The 22,981-nt window shown below is 33.3% G+C and overlaps 1 protein-coding gene across 1 annotated transcript in view; it reads left to right on the forward strand.

Annotated features, from left to right (window-relative positions):
- Positions 1-21,379, forward strand: part of LOTGIDRAFT_118006 (hypothetical protein) — a gene marked incomplete at both ends in the record, with an annotated part of 45,125 nt that extends 23,746 nt beyond the window's left edge. The window contains 8 exons of the mRNA XM_009056568.1: positions 14,385-14,548; positions 14,806-14,973; positions 16,730-16,833; positions 17,064-17,213; positions 17,933-18,151; positions 18,373-18,519; positions 20,685-20,928; positions 21,144-21,379. Of these exons, the coding sequence (XP_009054816.1) occupies positions 14,385-14,548; positions 14,806-14,973; positions 16,730-16,833; positions 17,064-17,213; positions 17,933-18,151; positions 18,373-18,519; positions 20,685-20,928; positions 21,144-21,379 (1,432 nt within the window). The remainder of the gene's footprint in view (positions 1-14,384; positions 14,549-14,805; positions 14,974-16,729; positions 16,834-17,063; positions 17,214-17,932; positions 18,152-18,372; positions 18,520-20,684; positions 20,929-21,143) is intronic.
- Between the last annotated feature and the right edge of the window lie 1,602 nt (positions 21,380-22,981).

A 22,981-nucleotide genomic window follows, 5' to 3' on the forward strand; every position in this document is an offset into this window, starting at 1 on the left:
GGCAATTTGCCAGTGATATTTTAAGGTGTAAAAAAGTTTGACATTTCATGGAATCCTAGTAACGACTTCTCACAATTGTCAACAACAGCTTAATTATATCATATAAAAAAAACTGTACATCGCATATTTTGTATCATCTTCGTCACGTCACGTCAGATCAGTGCATAGAGGTAAAGCTGTGAGTTACAGACTCTGAACGTTAGACTCATTTGAATCATTAAAATTCAATGCACATTGTTAATCATGTGTCTTAAAAATATGTGCCCCGTGTACGCGTCAGCTTGTTATATCTCAATAATGATATCTGCAATGGTATCTATTGCCAGGGCTCCAATTTGAATAAACAATATAAGGACAATCTCAACCGATGAACTGTGGTTTGTTTGCAGTATTTGATAAATAATTTGGACTATCTATAAGATATTCGAATGACATTGTGAGTCTATTTACTGATACAATCTAACATTTTGCTGTAAGGACATTGTGAAGAGGTTAAATTTATTTCGTTGTCATGCACTCGAGAATTCACCTTCATTTCGTTTCTTTATTCAATTACAGTTTCTATTCTACAATTGCTGACAAGGACAATGTTTTCAAACTCTTAATCGTTATTGCAGTAAATAGAGTTATAATACTTTAAGCTTAGTATATTGAGAGCACAAACAAATGTTCTATTTCCGATAGCTCCCAGCTATCACGCCACTTCATGAAGAGTTTCTCCCATATAGCATGTCAACTACAAATTTACCATTTTAGAAAACTATTAGTTAATAATTGATTACAAACGATAGACATCATTAATGACGACTTGAAGACCGACAGCACTTGAAAATAGCTTTATATTTCCTAATATACAACAACTGGAACATTTTCATCAAAGTCATCATCGTACCTTTAAACAGACTTACTTTGTCAAAATTCGATACACTATATTTGTAGAACGACAATTTTGTAGAATAATCCTAGCAACATTTGCGAGTTTGACGGCATCTGAAATTTAGATCAGTGATCAATACATATAACTCTGCTAATGAAAATCTGTTCACCATTTTACTGGATGAAAAATATTTCGGTAATATATCCCTCAATAAACTTGCTATCAATTGTTTTTCTACATGGATTAATGAGTTATTAAATTAATGCTTGGTGTGGATTGGTCATACATAGTAGTCAATTCATTACCCTCCACACAGTCGCTATACTCATATACCGGCATGCACAGAAGTCCGGCTGAAAATTGGTATGTTGCAAAAAGGTCCTATCAGTTACACAAAAAGTTAATACCTTCGTTTCATATACAGAAAGGAGTGTCTTATAAATAATGTATCTAACGTATAATTTGCTTGAATGTAATGATCATATTACGACCTTATACAAACCTATCATTAGTTGAAATATTACCACTCAGCTAATATAAATAGTTATCAGAACATTGGCCCCTCTGATTTGCCTGTCATGCTGGCAGCAAATGTCAATGGTTATATACAGATATATTTAGGATGTCGATAAACTTTTATCACTACTATTAAATACAACTGGTCAAAAACCAAACTATGTGCTATATAACTATGTTATAAACAGATATATATATCAAATCCTTTCCCATAAACCTTGTATAACAAAATCCTGAGTAAGAATTAATTAATGATCTGCCCTGCACTTTTCCAAATAAAAAGTTAAAATATGTTTTGATCATTAAACTTGGAAAATGATTTCAACTGTCGACACTGATAACAGACCGGAGGAATCCGCTGTCTAATAGGATCTAGCACTGCAATAAAAGAACCAAATTTAGAAGAATAATTTGAAAGTTGAATGTCAACTGGTATTTTGAAGAGATTTCGTGTGGTTTTATAGTTTATTTATATCTATCAAACGCCGTCAAATGATTCTTTTGTCTGAAAATACTGGAATTAAGAATGAGAAATTAGGTCAAATGTCTGTGGCATGATTAAATACCGGAAGCAATAATAAAAGCATTGTGAAAAAGCCTGGCAACGCGGTTAATGTACCACGATTTACTGCATTAAAAAAAGCGTTTCTGTAACTGGCTACATGGTATTATGTTTGACAGTTTGTGCACAATCTTGGCTTATATCTGCTGTATGCCTATAAGTTTTTTGTTAATACCAATATTCAGTATATCGCCCATATTTAATTGAAGTTCTTACAGTTCCTGTCTGTATTGATAGTTACTATTGAGTATTTATTTCAGTTCAGGTTTTTATACATAAGTCGTCTCTCTTCTGTAAATTTCTGCGATGATTTTGTGACATCACGATTAAAAAAAATGATTAGTCTAAATGTTAGACTTGCTTTCAGTCTTTTTTTGGTTCAAGTTTCCTATTCCTTCCGTATTTAACGACTGAGTGAATTCTGAGGACTAGTTTACAAACTACTCTCTGTAGCCATTGTCTCACAATTCTTAGGCATATCATTGTTGAAATTCAATTGCGAAATGCGTAAAAAAAGAAATTAATTTATAATAAAATTCAGATGATCTTCAAGACAAACTATTTAATGGTTTTGTCAATTTTCCAAAAAATGTTCGTGGCATGACAATACATTGACAAAAATAGAGCTCAAGACATATTTCTTTCCAAATCCATATCCGAGTACACACAATCACAAACCGCTTGTTAAAATCCAGTTTTATATGGTTGCTTATACCGGCCCTGTTGACAAGTAATAAAGCTATGTTTAATTATATTAATCTGACAGTAAGTTGATTATATTGATAAGTTAGTATATAGTATACAGCAATTAATTCTCGTAGTATTTGTAGAAGGAGCCACTTAAATCTGTTCACAGCTCTTCAACACATTCCCTCTCTGACATTCCTTCTGTAATACTTTTAAACACTCTATCAGGTCGACATAGATTTTACCACTTTTGGTTAGGTACAAAGTCAGCATGTCAGGCATTTCCTTGTTAAAGTTCATTTCATTCTAGTCTAAAATCATATTCTTGATGTGTCGTTGTTGTGAAACAAATGTGTCGAATTTTCTCTCGTGTACACCAAACCTGATAGCTGCATAGCTAAATAATACTTGACAATTCTTAACGCTATGCTTTACACTATTGAATTTCAGCATGTAAATATCTATGCAACTGATTGAGCTTGAAGCTGACAATTAACCAGTATAGTAGCTAACAAGTTGTGTCCCAATCAGTTTAATGGATTTTTTTGTAAACATTTAATTAATTATCTAATGAATGCTCATGTGAAATAGATGAAGTTAAACGAATGAACGACATGCATAATCATACATAGTCCCTTTGCTTCATATTACAAACATTAGGATACAGACATTCTATGACTTTATATTGTAGAGGTATCGTGCGAGGTTATTGTTTTACAACAATACACAATGTAACTGTCTTGTGTCGGAATAACCTACAAAATGTTGGAAATATTCCAAAAAAAACAATCGATGAAATTGAAAATTACAGATTATGCAAATCAAAGTCTAAGTTTAGTTTTGTGTTCCTCAAAATGTTTACTATCTTCTTGATAACTGTGACAATAGTCGAGAACAGTCTGGACTTTTATTAGCATATTATTTACATTATCGATATGAATCTTTAGTGATCCTGATATGGTTGAGAAGCAAATTGCACACCCCCACATACAATACTAATAATACCATAAGATAAGCTTTGATATCTGTTAAAGTTCTTTACACTGGACCAGCAACTTAAAGTTATATTCTCCCACACAACAAAATCTTATATATGTACTGCTGTAAGAAGCGTCTTTGCTATACATCTATATAAGTGAAAACACAACAGTTTCCCACGGACTTAAATTGTTAATCCATCTGTTGATATGCTATAGTGTGTATTTACTTTGCTTGATAAAACTATAATCCGTCTATTGATAAATTGCAAATTTTTACCTTTTCTCTGAAATTTGAAAAATAATTACCTACTGAACGTAACTGAAGGGCTATATTACATATTTCACTTGAATTAGTTTTCAATCAGCACGCGGTTTCATCAAAGAAATTGGAAATGATTGAAGTTAAGGAAGTTTAGACATAGTGACTGATTAACATTTTCTGTATGACTGGTAGTTAAGAACTGGATACCTGACGAATGGTGAATGTTTAAATTGCACTTCCTGTTGGTGGAAAGCTATATGGGATAAGCAGCATTGTTATGTATATTTTCAACCGTGTTAAAGTACCATAAATATAATATGTAAAGATCTAAAAATATATCAAAGTAGACGACAATATAACGCTATAATCATTATGCTTAATGACAGGAATAATATCTCAAATATCAGTGAAGTAATATACGTGATATATTTTTCTTAATAAAGTGTATAAAAAGAAAGGCGTTAAATGGAAATTTTCATAGCGACATCCATCAACATAATTCAATACTGTACATTACATTTCAAGAGAAACGCACATGCCCCTTTGTGGATCTAGTATTACCTAAAATCGTTTCCATTATTTATTTCAAGGGGGCTGACTTTGGGTTTTCAATATATGTAAATAGTCTTCAGAAGAAATAATGTACACAAAACGCATAATTCCTTTAAAAATATCTCAAACCAGCAATTTCACTTTCTATGTCACAGAGTCTCAAGAAAAGACGACTAATCACTTTAACTCTCAAACGCGGATTATTCTGGACACACATGGATTTTAAGGTTCAAACATCGACTGTGAGCTGTGAGCATTATTACTGATTTGCTTAACTAAAACAAATTCCGTTTCTGAGATTAAGGTACGATTGGTCAAACGGATGGCGAACCAGTACCGTTAATCTACATATCAGTTTATGTATTCCGAAAGACGGAATATAGCTCGCCATCAAAAGCTCAATCATAAACTCAATCCAAGTCTACTTTAATGCCATAGATTCCAAGGACAATGTGAAATTACTAAAAAAAAATCCATAGAAATGCTAATTAAGTTATATAATGCGACGTTATCATTTCGAAATATTGAAGTTTTTTATTATTAATATAATGTAAAATATATTGCCAATTTATCACGAATAGAGAAATTAATTATTTTTACGATGACTAGAAATGAGACCTTGTTTTCTGTTCTCTTTTCCTTTTGTTATGAAAGTCGTAATTTAATATTGATATATTTTTATCAAGAGATCAGTCTCTCCACCAAGGTATTTGCTCACCTCACAGTAAATTTAAAGTTTGAATTTTCATTCTGAAGGTCGAGGCAGGTATCTGGCTTAAAGCTGTGGACCAAAAGAAAGCAAATAATCAAACGACTATAAAATGTACCTATTAGAATGAAAAACGAACATAAGTATCCTTTTAGGACGGAAAGTGATTAGATAATTAGATAACATACAATTTTTATGCATATGCTTACATTCTAGGAAGTAGGTACCAAATACCAGCCGATGACAAAGTTATATCTTTGCTAATAAGTAAGTCCGAAATGTGAAGATCATTAATGTTGGGTTAAACCCCAGGGCTTAGTGAATCACACAATATTGGCCAGTGTTTGAATTAAACTGATTGTTTTATACGCTGTTTAACTCCAGATTGCTATCAGTTTATTTTTTGGTAAATCAAGTTAATGTTAATATTTAGTGAATATTCCTAATCAACTTTTAATTGCCGGCATTACTTCACTAATTTGTTCGCACCTGCATATCTCATATCTGCTCTAAAGAAATTAATAAATATGGAATCAAGGTCACGTTTGATAAGCTTTCAACCAAAGTCTCAAACGATGTTTCCTTTTAACAATTTTCACATTGTTGTCATGAAAACTTCCAATTAAACGTAGACACCGGATGTTCTAAGGTCATAGATTAGAAAGTATTAACCGGAAGATCCATTTTTTAGCGTGTCACCGGAAGTAAAATTAACACACCTAAACCGGAAGAGGAGACAATGGTCGTCCGTTTTTAGACTAACATTTCAAAGGCAATAAATGAAGGAGCTGAAAAGGATTTCATAGCTATCAGCAGTAATGAAATGACACCAATACCATTAGAGGATCACTCAAAAGAATTAAAAATCCAGAAAGAGTAAGCACTTCTGGCATGTTAACTTGACCCGCCTATAGTATTTGGTTCTGAATGCGCATTTAGTGTTGATGACATGTTCTGTGATCGTGTAAATAATATTGTAACCTTAGAACATATCTCATTTTCTTGTGAAATCGTAGGATTTCATGAGTAGGCTGGTAGGTAATTATGTTTGGACGAACATGATAATTGAGCTACCGAAATAGATTTGAACCAACTCTTATTTCATGTTGTCGTGTTGGTAAAATAATACTTGAGACTTCAAATTTTGAGCTAACACCACATCACCACGAAAAAGCTGCTAAAACTCGCCTTAGCGATAGTTAAAAGTTAGTGATAGAGCAAGAACCATAAACGTCGGACTGAAAATTGGAATGGTGCAATCAATGCTATCAGTGTCCCCGATACACATTCTGTTGAGCAAACATCTTAATAAATAAACCATGTACTAACGAAAAACGAGATCCAAAACAACATTGGTATCAGCAAACGAACTTGAAATGAAGGACCCCCTTAACAATTGGTCAATTGCTCTGTATATTATTTCTTTATGTAAAACTATTGCTTGTGAATAATTTTGAAGTTGTCATTGTTAAGCTAAAAATATTGGGTCGGTTTTGTAACCATTTAATTAAATCTCGCTGTTCAGAGCTACAATGTTGAGGTACCTTCATTCTTACTCCTAATTCCATTGCGATAGACAAACACTTGATATTTGATATTACCAAATCATGGGTCGATGGTGTTTGAAACATATCCAATATATTAAGCTTTATAATCTTGACTATTGGTTTATAGTAATGAACGATGAATGAGTGATCATTGACTTTTCACAGCTTATTTCATTAATGTATGAAAAGAGCTGTGATGCGGTGTTTATGAATGGACCATTGTTAGTGATCTGATCAACGAGTATTGACGTAGAATAGAAAACTAGAGATTGGGAGGTTATATAGATGAGTTGTCATTGACTTGAAATCCAACAGAATGGTTGGTGTGGTTGATTAATAACCAATGAGTGATAGATGACCAGACATTGAATAAAGAATGAATAATGATGAAAGACTGTTGTAACGGGGTTGTAGATATTTGGGTTACTGATATCATACTGGACTTTAGTAGCATTTACCAGCCAACCGACTTAATGATTATATACACCACAGAGGGTGATAATAAATACACACGTACCAAACTTGCGTATTTACATTTTACGGTAGACACAGCAATTCATTACACAATTCTTTTGCACGCCGGTAGATAGTCTAATGGGGAATCTAAGACATGGAATAGGCAGGTTTTGTCTGATGCCATGACTTCATGAAACACTATGTATTTATCTTAGGAAAGTTCATTTCAGTTTGGAAATTGCTAACAAATCGCTCGATGTTTATCTCGTCCTAGCGTTTCAGGTCTATGTTAACCACCATTTTAAAAAGAGGGGTATGATATGTTTTGCAGCTTGGATAGTTTGTACTTTTGTTTCGACAAAGTAAGATGAGCCTTTGTCAATCTGGCCGAATTTTATAACATCTTGCAACATCTTATCAAAGTTTACTTCCATAATGTCAATGTCCAGAAGGTAATTGCATTGCTGTACATTGTTATTTTGTCATCCGTATGAATAAAATACATGTGCATACAATTCTTTCATATTTATCTCTTAACCCTTAAGGACCTCTATGGCTCGTCTTCACCAGGGCAGTAAAACGTGTAAACTTATAAGGACCAAAGATTTATTTTAATGTTAAAGGTTCATAACTACAAACTGTATATACCAGGTTTGTACAAGTCATATGGCCAAATAGGTTACATTTATTCTATCTATTTGATTTCGTGTAGAAAAATGTTTACCTATATAGAATCAATGAAAATATTTGAATACAAAAGGAGGTTTTATTTAGAATGAATACGATCTTATTCGATCATCATCATTTTGCATCTCTTTGTAAATCTGACATTTCTATTTATATTCGTGAAAGTTTCAAATTAAGCCATTTTACTGCAGTTATCAATATTCGATAAAGGTTAAATCATGTTCCGTTATGATAACATTGTAAAGCAATACTATTGAAGATAACAGATCCATGGTGGTCTAGAACACGTTTTGTTTGCATGATTCTCTCTCGGGTCACCTCGTTTGTTGTGATATAAAAACATAGCAACCTCTGAAGTCAATCTGTAATCGTCGACACTGTATATTGTATTTTGAATCTTAGAAAGCTCGCATTCAAAAATAATAGATTGTAAGATTTTATAACAAAAGTGAGAAGAGCATAAAGCATTTATTATACATCGGTAACACACATCTCTTATTGTGTCATTCCAATATCCATGCAACGTAAAGAAATACTGCAATTCCCTTTCCTCGTAAAATAGACATTTGTGTCTCAGTTCAGTTGTGTAAAAATATAGCAGCATATACATCTTTGACGGTGATGCGTGGACCGAAATTGAATTAAAACTATATATAGTCTATATTCCTTGACATTAAATGAAAAATTACTTGCTAATGACGCAAAGTTGTTTTAACGCCTTCCCACAACAATTGAACCTAGTTCCGAGCAACAGACAACCTTTTAACTTTTCATACCAGCATTAATGTCGGTTGGTGAATATTGGGTGCTACCCGTGGGTACATTTCAAATCACTCATTTAAAAACAGTTAAACGGTAGAAAAAAAAACAGCAACATATTATACATTGAAGTATTTCTAGTTGAAATTTGGGTCTGATCATTCTCATGGATCGTCAAAACGGGAATGCACCGCTTCTAATAACCATTGGGTGGAAGAAATAATTTTAAAACTTTTAAATTTCCTCACCAGTAGGATTTGTTGGTTTTACTGTTGATTTAAACTTGACATTGTCTCAATAGATTCTTACTTATTGATCATTCACACTTCTTACAGTTGGTTACCATTTCAATCGCTTTCTTCATCTCATTTCACCACAACTATTCTCTCGAAGGTTATAATCATTAAAGATCTACAACCACGTAGGATGTATCTTTGCTGGGGTTAAATTTGCACGCCGTCAGTGGTTGTGGTGGGTAATGTTCGTTTTAGAAAACTGTGGTAAAAGCTAAGAATCAGATTACCGTAAAAAAATTAATGTAACCGCCTCAACTATTTAAGTCTCCGATAGGTATGCTACAAAGTGACAATATGATCCTTATATATTGTATAACCTTGTGTCACTCTTCGTCTGGATGTGTCAACCCTATAATCCTTTAGGAGTCAACATACCTTGCAATTTTGATTTGGTTATTACATAGGTTAAAGACAGAAAGACTCTGAAAATGGCATGGTCACACCGTAAAATATATTCTGTTTAAACCATTTATGAGTTAACGTCGCATAAAGAATGTAAAGCTGAAGTTTGCCTTTCTTTTCATTCACAAACTTAGTAACCTAACTTTACATGGTTTCACACCATTAAGTGCTGAGTGGATCGATCAGTACATTAACTGTTTATGAGGAAAACTTTCCGTCTTGTTAAAATCTTGAGGTTTTTCCATGCATTCATTTCTTTTTCTTTCGCTGGTTTCTCAACAAATAATATCACAATTGTCATGTTTACGGCTATTTTTGGTCGAAGCCTTGAGCATATTTTACCACAGAAAAATCGTATACTTTTTTGCCTTTTGTTCTTTAAAATAATTAGGGATATTATGAAGATATAATTACAATAATTTACAATTGACAGTTTGTAACAGACCGAATATGCAGATGGAAATTTTAATTCATAACATTATGTGATTTCTAATATAAATAGTGAAAGGAATCTATGTGGACACAACATTACTCAAAATTCATAGAAGCGAGATCATGAGGATCCGATTAATCAGTACAGTATCAATTGTCCGAAAAAGCAGAAGAGCACAAGAGCAATACAGTATGCAAAGGATTAGTACGAATCCAAACAAAATGCCAATACATGGGCTACAGGAGAAACCCAAAAAGCGATTCGTGCAATGAATGGCAACAATGTAATTGTCTACCAATTGAGATGATAAGTTAAAGCAAAACGATGCAGAGATGTAGCTTTCAGTCCCTCGGGATACACATTTAAAGGCTGCGAAACCTCTCAGGAAGGCATTTACATATCTACCATTAACGCAAAAAGAATAGGAAAAATTTCGTAGACATGTAAAGGGAGACAATTTAAATTGTGCAGAGCCGTGAATTCAAAACCTAACGCAGAAAAGCCTGATAATTGGAAAGGAAAGAGACTCTGGAAACCCGAGGCATTTAATGGTAAGAATACTAAGTAGCGAAAACCAACAATATGAAGAAAAAGGATTAAGGTGAAACCTAATTGTTATTGACCAGCTTCTATAATCATGTTAATAATCTATAAATGGAATCTAATTTTCAGGAATCGCTTCCATCAAAGAAGTGGCATGTTTGGAGATGGAGGAGATTTTCTTTTCAATGTGAATTACCATGTAATTTATCGTGGGTCTAATACTTTTCTCAAATTAAATTGAGAAAGAAAATGGCGGTGTGTTTCTATTGTTAAATAAAGATGAGAATAGTTCAAGGATTTGATCAGATGGGGACAAAAAATGAATAATGACCATAGTCTGATCTGTATTGAAGCTTTTTAATGCCGGATGTGGCATCCTTCACAAGCTGAATTTTTGTTGAAGAAAGGTCTATCTATAGGAATGTTGCATGAAATTCGCAATTACTATCAGTTTTTGGATGTATTGGAAAATTCAAACTAAATTTGAGGTCATTAATGGAAACGTTCTTAAGAACCATGTCCCAAGTGGATAAGGAACGAAAATTTAGCAAGAACGAGAATTGTACCCTAAGATTATTTATACTTTCATTTGACCCAGGAATTCATTTCATCTTAAGAGTTAATGATTACAGTTTCCCTTTTCGTCAGATCACCTTTATCTCAAGACAAAGACAAATACGGTTGATTTGCTATCAGTACCTCTATAACTTGTCGCTTTTCTAGCATTCTCAAAAACAATAATTATTCGCTGTTCTCTTCCATCTTGCTGTCATCGAGTCTGCGGATCAATCTCATTTATCCAATCATTGAGTCTAAACGTATTCCTTACCTAATATGAATAGACAAGCTCGGTTGTTCCGGTGCAAATCAGTCGATATTCGTGGTGTTTTATCTGCTAATGAAAGTCTAGGGTTTAAATTACATAAACTTTTATTGCAAATGCATTTCTTCCTTCTTTATAAAGGACTGCTAATGGAAATTGATTTAAAAAGTATTGCATTTTTGATCATTTAGATGATGAATGTGGGTAGATTTGAAAAGAAAGTTCATAACGATTTTGAATGGTTAAAGTGGAAATTTGCCAACATTGCAAACTAGAATGATATGTTTAACAATTGATTTATGATTACGCTGCTTGAATTGGCAAACACGTAATAAAAATAATGTTGAATCCATATTTTTCTGTAACTAAAAACAACTGGGTGAATGAGCTCACCTAAAAGTAAAAGAACCCACAAACTGGGCGTAGCTCGCCTAGACAGATGGAAATCACTATATAACATTTGCAATCACTAACTAGTTAAAGATTTCAACAGTTAAGCAATCTGACCAATCTTTTAACACCATGCTTCTTAACCTGGGGTTCCTGTGAGCAAAAACCTAAAAGGCCTTACAGTATTTTTTAAATTTTTAATAAGGGGTAATAATTCGTGGCATTCAATTGTGCATAGGAATGGAGAGTGGGTACCGATGGTCCTTCTAACCTTTATCTAATGATTTTTTTATGTCTGTATTCATCTGGCAAGAATCACCCAGACAAACACAGGTTAACATGTGTCTCATACAACTATTATCAATTCAAATCGGTTTAAAACACGTTCTTGAAAATAGTGTATTGCTCTTAACTGTTTTGATTTGGGTTATTACAGCTCCTTGGTAGAGATCTTTATTAAACTGGAAAGCTCATTGCAATCCCCAGGTTATCGTTAAAAAATCGATCAATAAAGCATTTAGCAGGAAAATACCAGAAATATCTAGAAAATCAGAATAAGAGGAATGTTCTGATTAGAGAAATTGTCTGATGATGTTTCTATTAGTGCCAGAACTAATCATTTCATTGAATTAAGAAATTTAACACCAATTTCAGGCACATCTGGCAGCGATCATTTCAGTAATTAACATTTCTATTATATATCAATAACTAGAGATATAAAGAGTTACGGTCTGATCTAGGTCAATACATTCCAGATAATCATGCATTGTTGTCATTAATGCTAGTTTTAGATGATAGCTTTGACTTCATCCTTTGTTTTGCTAACTAGTTGAATATAAAGGTGTTGTTAGTAATACTTTTATTTTTGACAGTTTTTAAGGCAGTATTATAGTTCTTTACATGTTGTGTTCAAAATAATCAAGGAAGTCTTTATCTCAAATTTGAGAAAATGTAAATACTCAGATTCTATGTTCAAGTAGGCTAAGTATAATTTGCAAATCGGAAATTTGTTTATTGATATTTTTTAATTATATCTAAGTTCATTTTGCTAATAACCACTCCGACAATTCATATTATAAACACTTTTAAGGCCAATGAACTTCATTAAATGCAAATATACGGGTGTGTGTGTGACCTATTAAACTATTACTGATAAAACAAATACTAAACGTGAAACAATATTAGTCTACTGGATGCAATAGTCTCTGAACTCGGTTATGTTTGGTAATATCAATATTATCTAAACCTGTATAAATTTACAACTTTCTGAAAATTTACTAACCCTCGTAACTGTTACAGGCCAGACTTGAATCAGCATGTTTCAATGCATTTTTCTTCATTAGAGTGTAGCTTTCATGAAACATCTCTGCAAGTTATTCATAAGTTAATGTGAGATTTGGGAGCATATCTGGACACAATTTTCGCCAAGTAAAGTATCACATACATAAATTCGTGTACTTTTCCCACCATGTGGTTAGAGTAAGCTGACCATTTAGGTTACTGACTGTAAATTCTAAAATATCATTAAAGAAATGAACAGCATGAGAATGATTCCATGGCTGTATTGATATATTTAGTTTCAGACAAGGTGGAGAGAAAACACGCAAAATCAATACTGATCAATAGAAATTAATTCTTACTTGATTGCACAATCTAAAAACATGCCCGTCTACTCGTTTTTTAAAGGGGGTATTATACACAATTGCCAACCATCCATAAATAGGTATTATAGAATTCTATTGTTGATGGACAACAGTTTAGACAGAACTGCTTGTTAATACAAATAATTATTCCAGAAGTGAACAAATCCTCGCCAGAAATGAGAGGACTACAGAATAACTCGTACAAAGGACGGCAAAAATATGTTTCATGGTTATATTTACATATATATGATGATAATGCAATGTTTCCCGAGTAAAAAGTGGTGGACTTTTGTTTATCTGTAACAGTATAGAACTGAACGGTGCTACATTTACCTTATCTGGGATTTACATATAATCACAGAAGACTCCCTTTTGTAGCGCGTTACCTGTTCAAGCTTCTTTCTTTTTAATGATTATAATATGTGATATTTATAAGCATGCTTTTTGCATCTGTTCTGAAGCTATTTAAACGGCGGATGAGCGGCCAATAAAATTTGTTTTCTTGAAGTTCATAATGCGATGGCTATCTGAAATTCATATTGATTTTAAAAGTCGTTCCTCATCTTTACATCTGAAAAGTAACCTTCACACGTAATATAGTTCACCAGGGACAGCACAGTTTGTAGGTCAAGGATTTATTGTTGATTAATTGAACAATTTGAAAGTGGCATGTAACGTTAATGATATAGTAATGTGATAAATAGCGGGATATTCATTACACATATTACTCTATGTTATTTTATACAGTGACAGTGACACAATTATGTTCACTTGCTATTACTTTACTTCGTATTGCGTCTTTTAATTATCAGACACCATTTCTCATAAACTAAACCCAAAGTCAATACACTTTTTATGATAACACCCAGGACCACAGTATCATAAGAACTAAACGCAGTATTATGTACATTGACCATTGGCACTGGCTTCAAAATAATGAAAAAGCATGTCACCATTTCGTATATAGGTATGTCAGTTGTTTAAAATAAATGATCAACAAAATGTAATATGTAATATCATTCATTTATGTTAATACTTCATTTGCTTCGAAAAAACAATTTCACTATAAGGAGCAGTCTTATCTTTACTTTTAGGTGTTGATATATGTATTACAAACATACCAAAGTAATAGGCACATAATCCCGCTATAGAGTCATACAAGGAATTAAGATTATGCCGAAAAGCAGTAGGGTCAAACTGACACTGTGGCTCTACTCTGCAAGCTGTAAAACGTAACGAATTTACTTTTTTTATTTTCAGGTTTTATTGGGATCTGGTCATGTTGGTGCTGTTAATAGGGAACTTGATAATCCTTCCGGTTGCCATTTCTTTTTTCAACGATGATCTTAGTACACACTGGATAGTCTTTAATTGTATATCTGATACAGTTTTCTTTTTAGACATTATAATCAACTTTAGAACTGGTAAGTTGCATGCTTAATTCTCATACCACCCCCCCCCCTCCCCCTTCCTCCCCGCAGTAATGCTTCAGTCTGATTGAGTACATTATAATCGGGAGAGTAAACTTGGCATGTCTTTTCAAAAATACCAGCCAATGCAATTGTAGATATTGAGCTCAAAATTAGATTATCGTTTGAACACAAATTTTTAACTAATGCATTGGAAAAAGATAATAACTTGTTTTTCTGTGATAAAAAACTGTTTTGTTCTTCCTTTCCAGGTGTTATTCTCAATGATTTCGCAGATGAGATTATTCTAGATCCAAAACTGATAGCTAAACATTACATGAAAACCTGGTTCTTCTTAGATCTTTTAAGTTCCATACCAATGGATTATATATTTTTAATGTGGGACGCAGAAGCAGATTTTAGCCAGTTGTTCCATGCAGGTAGGGGATCAAGAAGAGGCTCTTCTTCCCCGTACTGGCAAGGTGATCATTCAAAAATATCTGTTACATTTCTATATAAGTGTAATATTAACCTTGTGTTTTAACATCTATTTAGGATATGGTGTTACATACACATTGAATTAGAATAGCTTGGTGCTTGGTTAGATATTCACTTCAATCAGATAACGATAAAAAAACGTATTTTCGCCACGGACCAACCCAAATCCATGGTAGTTTATATCCCAAATCAGCACACGCTCCTCCACTCACTTAGCAAATAGTCTTAATTTTGCACCATGCACTTTTGAATATTTTTCATATTAGCATGTTTTATAGGAAAGATTGAAATGCATAAACTCTTGCATGGTTACCAATTCCGGTCATTAACTGCCAAAATACGGTCGATAAGTCTACTGGTGTGAAGGTGTCTTCATTTTGTGTTGGTTGTTTTCTAAAAGCTGACAAGATAGTGAAAATTTGTGCCTAGTGTTGCATTGATGTAGCTATGTTCAAAACCAACACAAATTCTTAACGTTTCTTTCGGTTTAGGGGTGACAATTATTGGGAAGGTGAAAGGGTTTTTGATGTGTATATAATCAATTGTGACGTCTATGAAAATATAAAGTGTTGTAGCATGTGTAGTATATATTTGTCAATATTAGAATCTTATAAATTTCATCACCCATGAACTTTCTGAATGTATTTTCTCGGCTAAAACCTAATCTAACCAACCTCTGTTCCTTAAATGTACCCTCCTTTGTAGAACTTGACCCATTAGATTACCAAGTGGATTTAACCGACTTCTTCTAATAATATTTCGATTCATTCCTAAAAATTCCTATAATAACCTACAACCAAACTCAGAAATATCGCATTTTCAAAGTTAAAACTTCTACTAAATTATTGATAATTTCAATCATAAATGTATAAATAATTAATATTAACAATTAAAACATTCATTTCACTAATATAATGTTTGTTATTTCATTTTTTTGCAACATTTAAGCATAGGTTTTGATTTATTTGTAAAGACGTAGGTTTTGATTTATTTGTAAAAGCATAGGTTTTGATTTATTTGTAAAAGCATAGGTTTTGATTTATTTGTAAAAATGTAAAAACATAAAAAAGCAAATGTTTTGATTTATTTGTAAAGACGTAGGTTTTGATTTATTTGTAAAAGCATAGGTTTTGATTTATTTGTAAAAGCATAGGTTTTGATTTATTTGTAAAAGCATAGGTTTTGATTTATTTGTAAAGCTTTATGAGATGCGATATTTCTTTTAAGTAGTCTGCTGCGTTTTTTTTGCAAATAGATTGAATTCTTTTGAGATATTTCAAATAAAGCACAATCATTTTATTTGATTTCAGTTATTGAATTTTGGAAATATTTTGAATGATCGCCTAGCTGGCTACTTATTACTTTTTTTCTTCTTTCTTTATCTTTTCTTGCAATTTCTTTTATGTATTCTTTGTCAGTTATTGCTGTCCATATACTTAATGTTTCATTTTAGATAACATTCATTTGCTTTGCCGCAGACAGTACATAGGATTTGCATGGATCAGACTATAACGGTCGCTAAATTGCAGATTTGAATTATTTTTAATTTTCTTCATTCTTTGGTTGGAATGTGCCTGTTTGAAATTTGAAGCATTCACATTTAATTAACGGTAATATCTTTATTGATATTATATGTGACACTTTAATTAATGGTAGAAGTATTTATAATTTAATATGTAAATAATTTAACTAAAATAGGTAGAGCATTACGTATGTTACGACTGGTCAAACTTCTCAGTTTATTGAGACTGCTTCGATTATCTAGACTTGTAAGATATGTACAGCAATGGGAGGAGGTATGTGTATACATTTTTATATAATTTTAAATATGCAGAATGGTCAGATTATCTGGTTCTTAATATTTACATATTTCTACTGTATTTTCCGGCATATAGAAATAGGCAGATATAAATAAGCGCAAGTTATATATAGATATACTGTTTCTAACATTTGAGCATGTGAAACGTTAATAAATGTTAAAAATAGTATAGCCTGTGTGAAAGTGACAACTTTATCTTTTATCTATTTCCAGTTTTTAGCAATAGCCGGTAAATTTATGCGAATATTTAATTTGATATGTTTGATGTTTTTACTGGGTCATTGGAATGGATGTTTACAATTTTTGATACCTATGTTACAAGATTTTCCCAAAGATTGTTGGGTTTCTATAGAAGAATTACAAGTAAGTATTATGTTTGTATATTTAACGTTTGGTTTTTTGAAACCGTCTTCAAAATCGAGAAGTCTCAATAGGCTATAAGCCATCCAAAATAATGGAAAATTTATACCAAAAAATGGTATTTTTGATATCACGGATATTATTCAGAATGGAACGTGGTATGACATATGACATTTCAATCGCCCAATTAGTTTATATATTTTCCCCACATTTGGAATGTATATTGGAAATTCAAAACGTTACAGATTTTGATTCATTTGAAGTTGACGTAATTCCAATGTAGGTAAAACGGTATCACAGATTTGATTTAAAACATAGTGTTATCATTATGTATTTTATTATTGACATCATTGACCACACCATCCGAATTATCGGCCATATAATATGTAAGTTAGTGTTTAGATAATAGAAAAACTGTGATACCGTTAATTATTATCAGTTGAAGTCGTCGATATAATTTAAAACACTTCTAATTAACGGTATCCCTTTATTCTGTTATTTAGGCACCGGTGTATGGTCCAGAAAAGGGTAGAACATATAAACACAAGAATCTTAAGGTAATAGTCATTGATACGTATAACTGGCTTCGTTTTAAAAAACATGCAGAAATATTTGTTTTTAATCAACGTGAAATTCATTTTACTCTGCGACGACTGAAGATGCCATGATTTATTTCATTGTTTAATCTGAGTACATTAATCAGAATTACTATTTCATTTCAGGATGCTCATTGGGCAGAACAATATACATGGTCATTATTTAAGGCTCTTTCACACATGCTATGCATTGGTTATGGGAGATTCCCGCCACAAAATATGTCTGATACCTGGCTTACTATATTAAGTATGCTGAGTGGTGCAACTTGCTATGCATTATTTTTGGCCCATACCACAACATTGATTCAATCTTTTGATACATCGAGACGTTTATATAATGAGAAGGTAGATAAATTTTATACTTTCAACTTCAACATTTGTAAATATCCTAAGAATGACAGTATTAAAATCTATATGAAGTTTAATGCTATCGAAACATCCGATCTTTTCCAACAAGTAATTTGCAACAAAGTGAACTATATTATTATATAACCCGCAAAATAAAACGCCGTATGCCTGTCAAAACAAGCGAAATATAGTTGAACACTCGTTCTGGTATATTTCAGTTTAAACAAGTAGAAGAATATATGATCTATCGTAAATTACCGAGAAGTTTACGGCAGCGTATAACAGATTATTATGAACATCGGTACCAGGGTAAAATGTTTGACGAAGAAACTATTCACAGAGAATTAAACGAATGTTTGAGACAGGTAAGCAAACTGTTATAGCTTATGAGTCTGACAAGCCAGAAACACTCTTCATGATTTTGTTGCTCGCTCAGTGAAAACCACTATTTAACACACAAGCTCTCGCCAGATTATGGATGAAAGTCAAGCGAAAAAACAGCACGAAGCGAAACATGCAGATTTTCATTTTAATCAGATTTAACGATATTTCTTCAATATGAATTTGGAAGCACTATTATCTGAAGGCTTTAAGAGATAAACAACTGAATCTTTTTTTTTTATTACTCTTACAAATCATAAGTCTAGACAATTAATTCTACGTAAAAGCGAGTTTTGATTCCGGTAAAGAAGTAATGAATATATTTTATTGTATATTTCAAGAACTAATATCGTTTAAAAACAATCGGGTTGGAGACAGTATTGTTAGGTTTCTTTTTTAAATGTGTAGGCGTTCACGATGAATCAATGTTAACGTCGGGGTTGTCCAAATGAAGACATGAATTTGAATAAATCTGGAACTTGTATGAATCCGTAGGATATTGATTATGGTTTAAAGGCGGCTGTGGACAGCGTGGTTTTCGGGGACCACTTCATCCCAAATATTCTATTATTCATTATTTATATCATTATGATGCAGCTTGCTCTTGTGAAAAATTACCATCGCAAACTAAAGAGATGTGAGGTTCGACAGAAATGAAATGACATCAGGTGAACTATGTTTAGTTCAATACCACACTGGAGATTGTTTAGACAGGTCTCTGGTGTTCTTTCAATTTGAAAAATAAATGAGTTTTATTTGATCAACAAAGGTTTGGTTGTATAAACATGTCAGATCATAAGTCTTGGTTAAGTGAGGTGTAGAGATGTAGCTTATTTATAAATTGCTACATTCTGATGGAGATGAGGTCATTTTAACCACCATAGTGTATTGGGATGTGGTATCTGTGAACTTCCTGTTTAAATATACACCAAGGTTTCTAGAATATTCTTTATCGTTGGCATGGCTGTAGATTTGCAAGAGGTGCAGTTGGGTTACTACTTCTTCTAATTTATGAGATTCCTAGTTCTGAACAACACCGACTCTGAAGGGATGTCGTGGTTGATACCATTTGTGAAATCTGGAAGGTTGAAGTTTGACGATTTTCTGTCTAGCTCGTAGCCTTTCAGTTCAGCTTGAAATATGTTTGATAATTCTTGATCTTAAAGACGTGTGGATAGGCCTAATCTCGAAAAAAAGAGTTCATAAATTCATTTTCCTAATGAATTACATCCATATATATGGTATGATAGTTACGTAGAAAGTGTTGTCTGTTCACGTCACACATCAGAGATGACTTTCGGATAACCTAGACGGTATATTGTGAGAAAAGGTCTTGAAAGTTGTTGGTGGTTAAATATTAACGAAGTAAGGGTGGTAAGGTAACTGACGTGAAACTGACTGATCAACGGTTTGTTTATTGATCGAATCTTGAAGAGAAAACAAAAACACAGCTCACTTTTAAATAAATCACTTCTTATATTGATTAGATTGCGTGTAATATCTCCATAAAACCTATATTCCAGCGATCCTTTTTAAGCCACATTGGACTATTGGTAAATCAGTTGTTTTAAAGGAGAATTTGATATCGATATTATTTGTGTGAAACTGAAAACTGAGTTTTTGTCTGTAATGCATATCAAATTTAATTAGTTTTATATAGTTCTTTCACAAATTACCTCCATATATAGCTCTGGTTATTGAGTTCTAAAACTTTGTATGGAATCAATGAAAAGTTTCCTCAACAATTACTGGCAAGCGCACGAAACCATTAGAATCACATTGAATGTAGTGACTGCTTGATAGAGGAAATCCGCCTATTAATGGAAAGCCTGTCGATACCTACAGGAGAAGCGGGGACTTTTTAACTGAATTTTCTAACTCGGCATCTTTATTAGAGTCCTCATAGCCAATATACATAATATTTAGTACTATATCGTTAATTGTGCTGGTGTCCGCCGCGAGCCAATTGCCACTAAGTTCCTATCAAAACCATCATGTTTTCCATTTATTTTTGCGAACCTTATCGAACGATAAACATGATTAAATAGTATTATAGAGCAGTTGGGGATTTGGGTGGTCGGCTCAATTTACAATATGTTTGACGAGCACAGTTCATACCCAAATAATATATAATAATTTTTATTTACAGGAGGTGATAAACCACAACTGTCGAGCACTAGTGGCTTCGGTACCATTTTTTACCAATGCCGATCCCGAGTTTGTATCTGAGGTTGTAAGTAAGTTAGAATTTGAGGTTTACCAGAACGGTGATTATATAATAAAAGAAGGCACCATTGGAACTAAGATGTATTTTATACAAGAAGGAATAGTAGATATTATTACATCAGATAATGAAGTTGCTACAAGTCTTTCTGATGGATCTTATTTTGGAGGTAAATAGCTCATAACCAATGGGAACAAATTGTTCACCTTAGAAAATAACAATTTGAATACATATAACGATCTTGATATTGAAAATATATGCCTGAGTTAATAGTCTATTAATGTTCCGTAATTATTGAATCATCTAGCAGGGTACAGATTCAGAATGGACAAATCATCCCAAATCAAGGCATGTCTATCAATAGCTTCTATTTCTTACTTTCAGAAATTTGTTTATTAACGAATGCACGTCGTGTGGCCAGTGTTCGAGCTGAAACTTACGTGAATCTGTATTCTTTATCAGTTCACCATTTTAACGCTGTGTTAGATCGATATCCTGTTATGCGCAGAACTATGGAAAGTGTGGCTGCTGAAAGACTGACCAAAATCGGTAAAAATCCTAGCATCGTCAGTAGTCGTGCTGATTTAGAAGAAGATCAGAAATTAGTTAATGAAATTGTGATGGAATCCACCCCAATACCAACTAGTGCCAGTGAGGATGACGAGAAAGAGAGTGATGATAGCTCAGAAGGCAGTAAACCAAAAAAGAAATTCAAATTTGACTTTGGTTCAAAACTTCACAAAATCACCGAAGAAAAGAAATCAAAGTCTCGCGAAAATTTACGTGATCGTGATTTGATAGATTTTCATTCGGAACATAAATATACAAGTCATATCTGGGGAAAACTTCCCAAAGTTCCTTCTGGTCCGAATCTTTTCGGTTTGAAACCTCCCATAGCTGACAGGAAACGATCTGGTAGTGTTGGTGATGCTATAGGATTAGCTGCTAGTAAGCTACAAGAAGAGGATGAAGATCAAGATAAAGAGGATGATAAGAGGAGAGGAAGCTTCTTAGGCAGTAAAATATTAAAGGCATTTGAACCGACTAGACATTCGAGACCAAAACGATTAAAGGAAGTCAAGACTCCAAGCCACGAAGACCCACCTCCTAGTTTCGAATCTGTTATGAAAAATATGGACGCTGGTGGAGTGACATTTTTAGAACTTCCGGAAGATCCAGTCAAGCCTTCTCGAGATAAAGATTCTAGTGTTGTTAAAGACTCAAAACGATTAACAACAACTCCCAGTTTACACCAGAGACATAGTGCTAAAGAAGCACCATCTAAGAAAAGACGCAGTGCATCTTTGACGTCAAGCAATTCGTTAGATAGTCCTAGTACTAGCACCATTAAAGCTGTGATTACTGAAGTTCCTATAAGTTTAATAGCAAGAGACTTGTCTCTCAAAAAGGTTATGGACCCTAAGTCATTACGACCGCCACATATGAAAGAATCTGGTCATTTAACCCCCAAATCCCCCCTTACCAGAGGTCAAACTCATCCCAAAACGTACGTTAAACCGACTACATCTATACTTAAAGACACTAAAAAGGTTCAACCAATTACGAAGGAGGCTACTCAAGTTCCTAGTGTGGAAAAGAATCAAGTGACCCCCGAAAAAAGTGTAGACATATCTAAACCACCAAGTGAGGTGTCAAAATTAAGCAGTGTCTCTGAAACTGTTCCTATGATTAAGTTGACGGAAAGGAAAACCGTAACTACATCTGTGACATTAGAGCCCATACCACCGACAACTGCTGTCACGAAACTCTCTGAACCACATTCCTCAATTTCTGCCAACAAATCTTCTCCTTCTCCTCCTCCTTCATCCTCACAATCCTCCTCACCGGCAGTCATAGCTGTTCAGGAAACCAATAAGGAAGAAGGCCCAAAACTACGAACCGGAATACCAGTATCAGCAACAGCAACTAAAGCAGATAAGGATGTTACTCCTAATTCAACGACCGAGTCCCCAAAGACCACTACTCCAGAAGGTAAAACAAAATGAAGTGGATTATCATTTAGGCAAGCAGTACATTTCTTTGGAACATAAAGTGCACCGTTCAAGAGGTCACAAGATATCTTATAAATGCTGGTTTGCCTAGCTGTTAAGAAGATCTTGGATACCTTGCATCCCAATGGATAGATGGATCAGAGCAGGAATGTTTGTGTAGGAGAGATCGTAACTGTTCGACAATTGACTGTTGTAGATTCAAAATACAAA

Source organism: Lottia gigantea (assembly GCF_000327385.1).
Source record: "Lottia gigantea unplaced genomic scaffold LOTGIsca_28, whole genome shotgun sequence".
NCBI lineage: Eukaryota > Metazoa > Mollusca > Gastropoda > Lottiidae > Lottia > Lottia gigantea.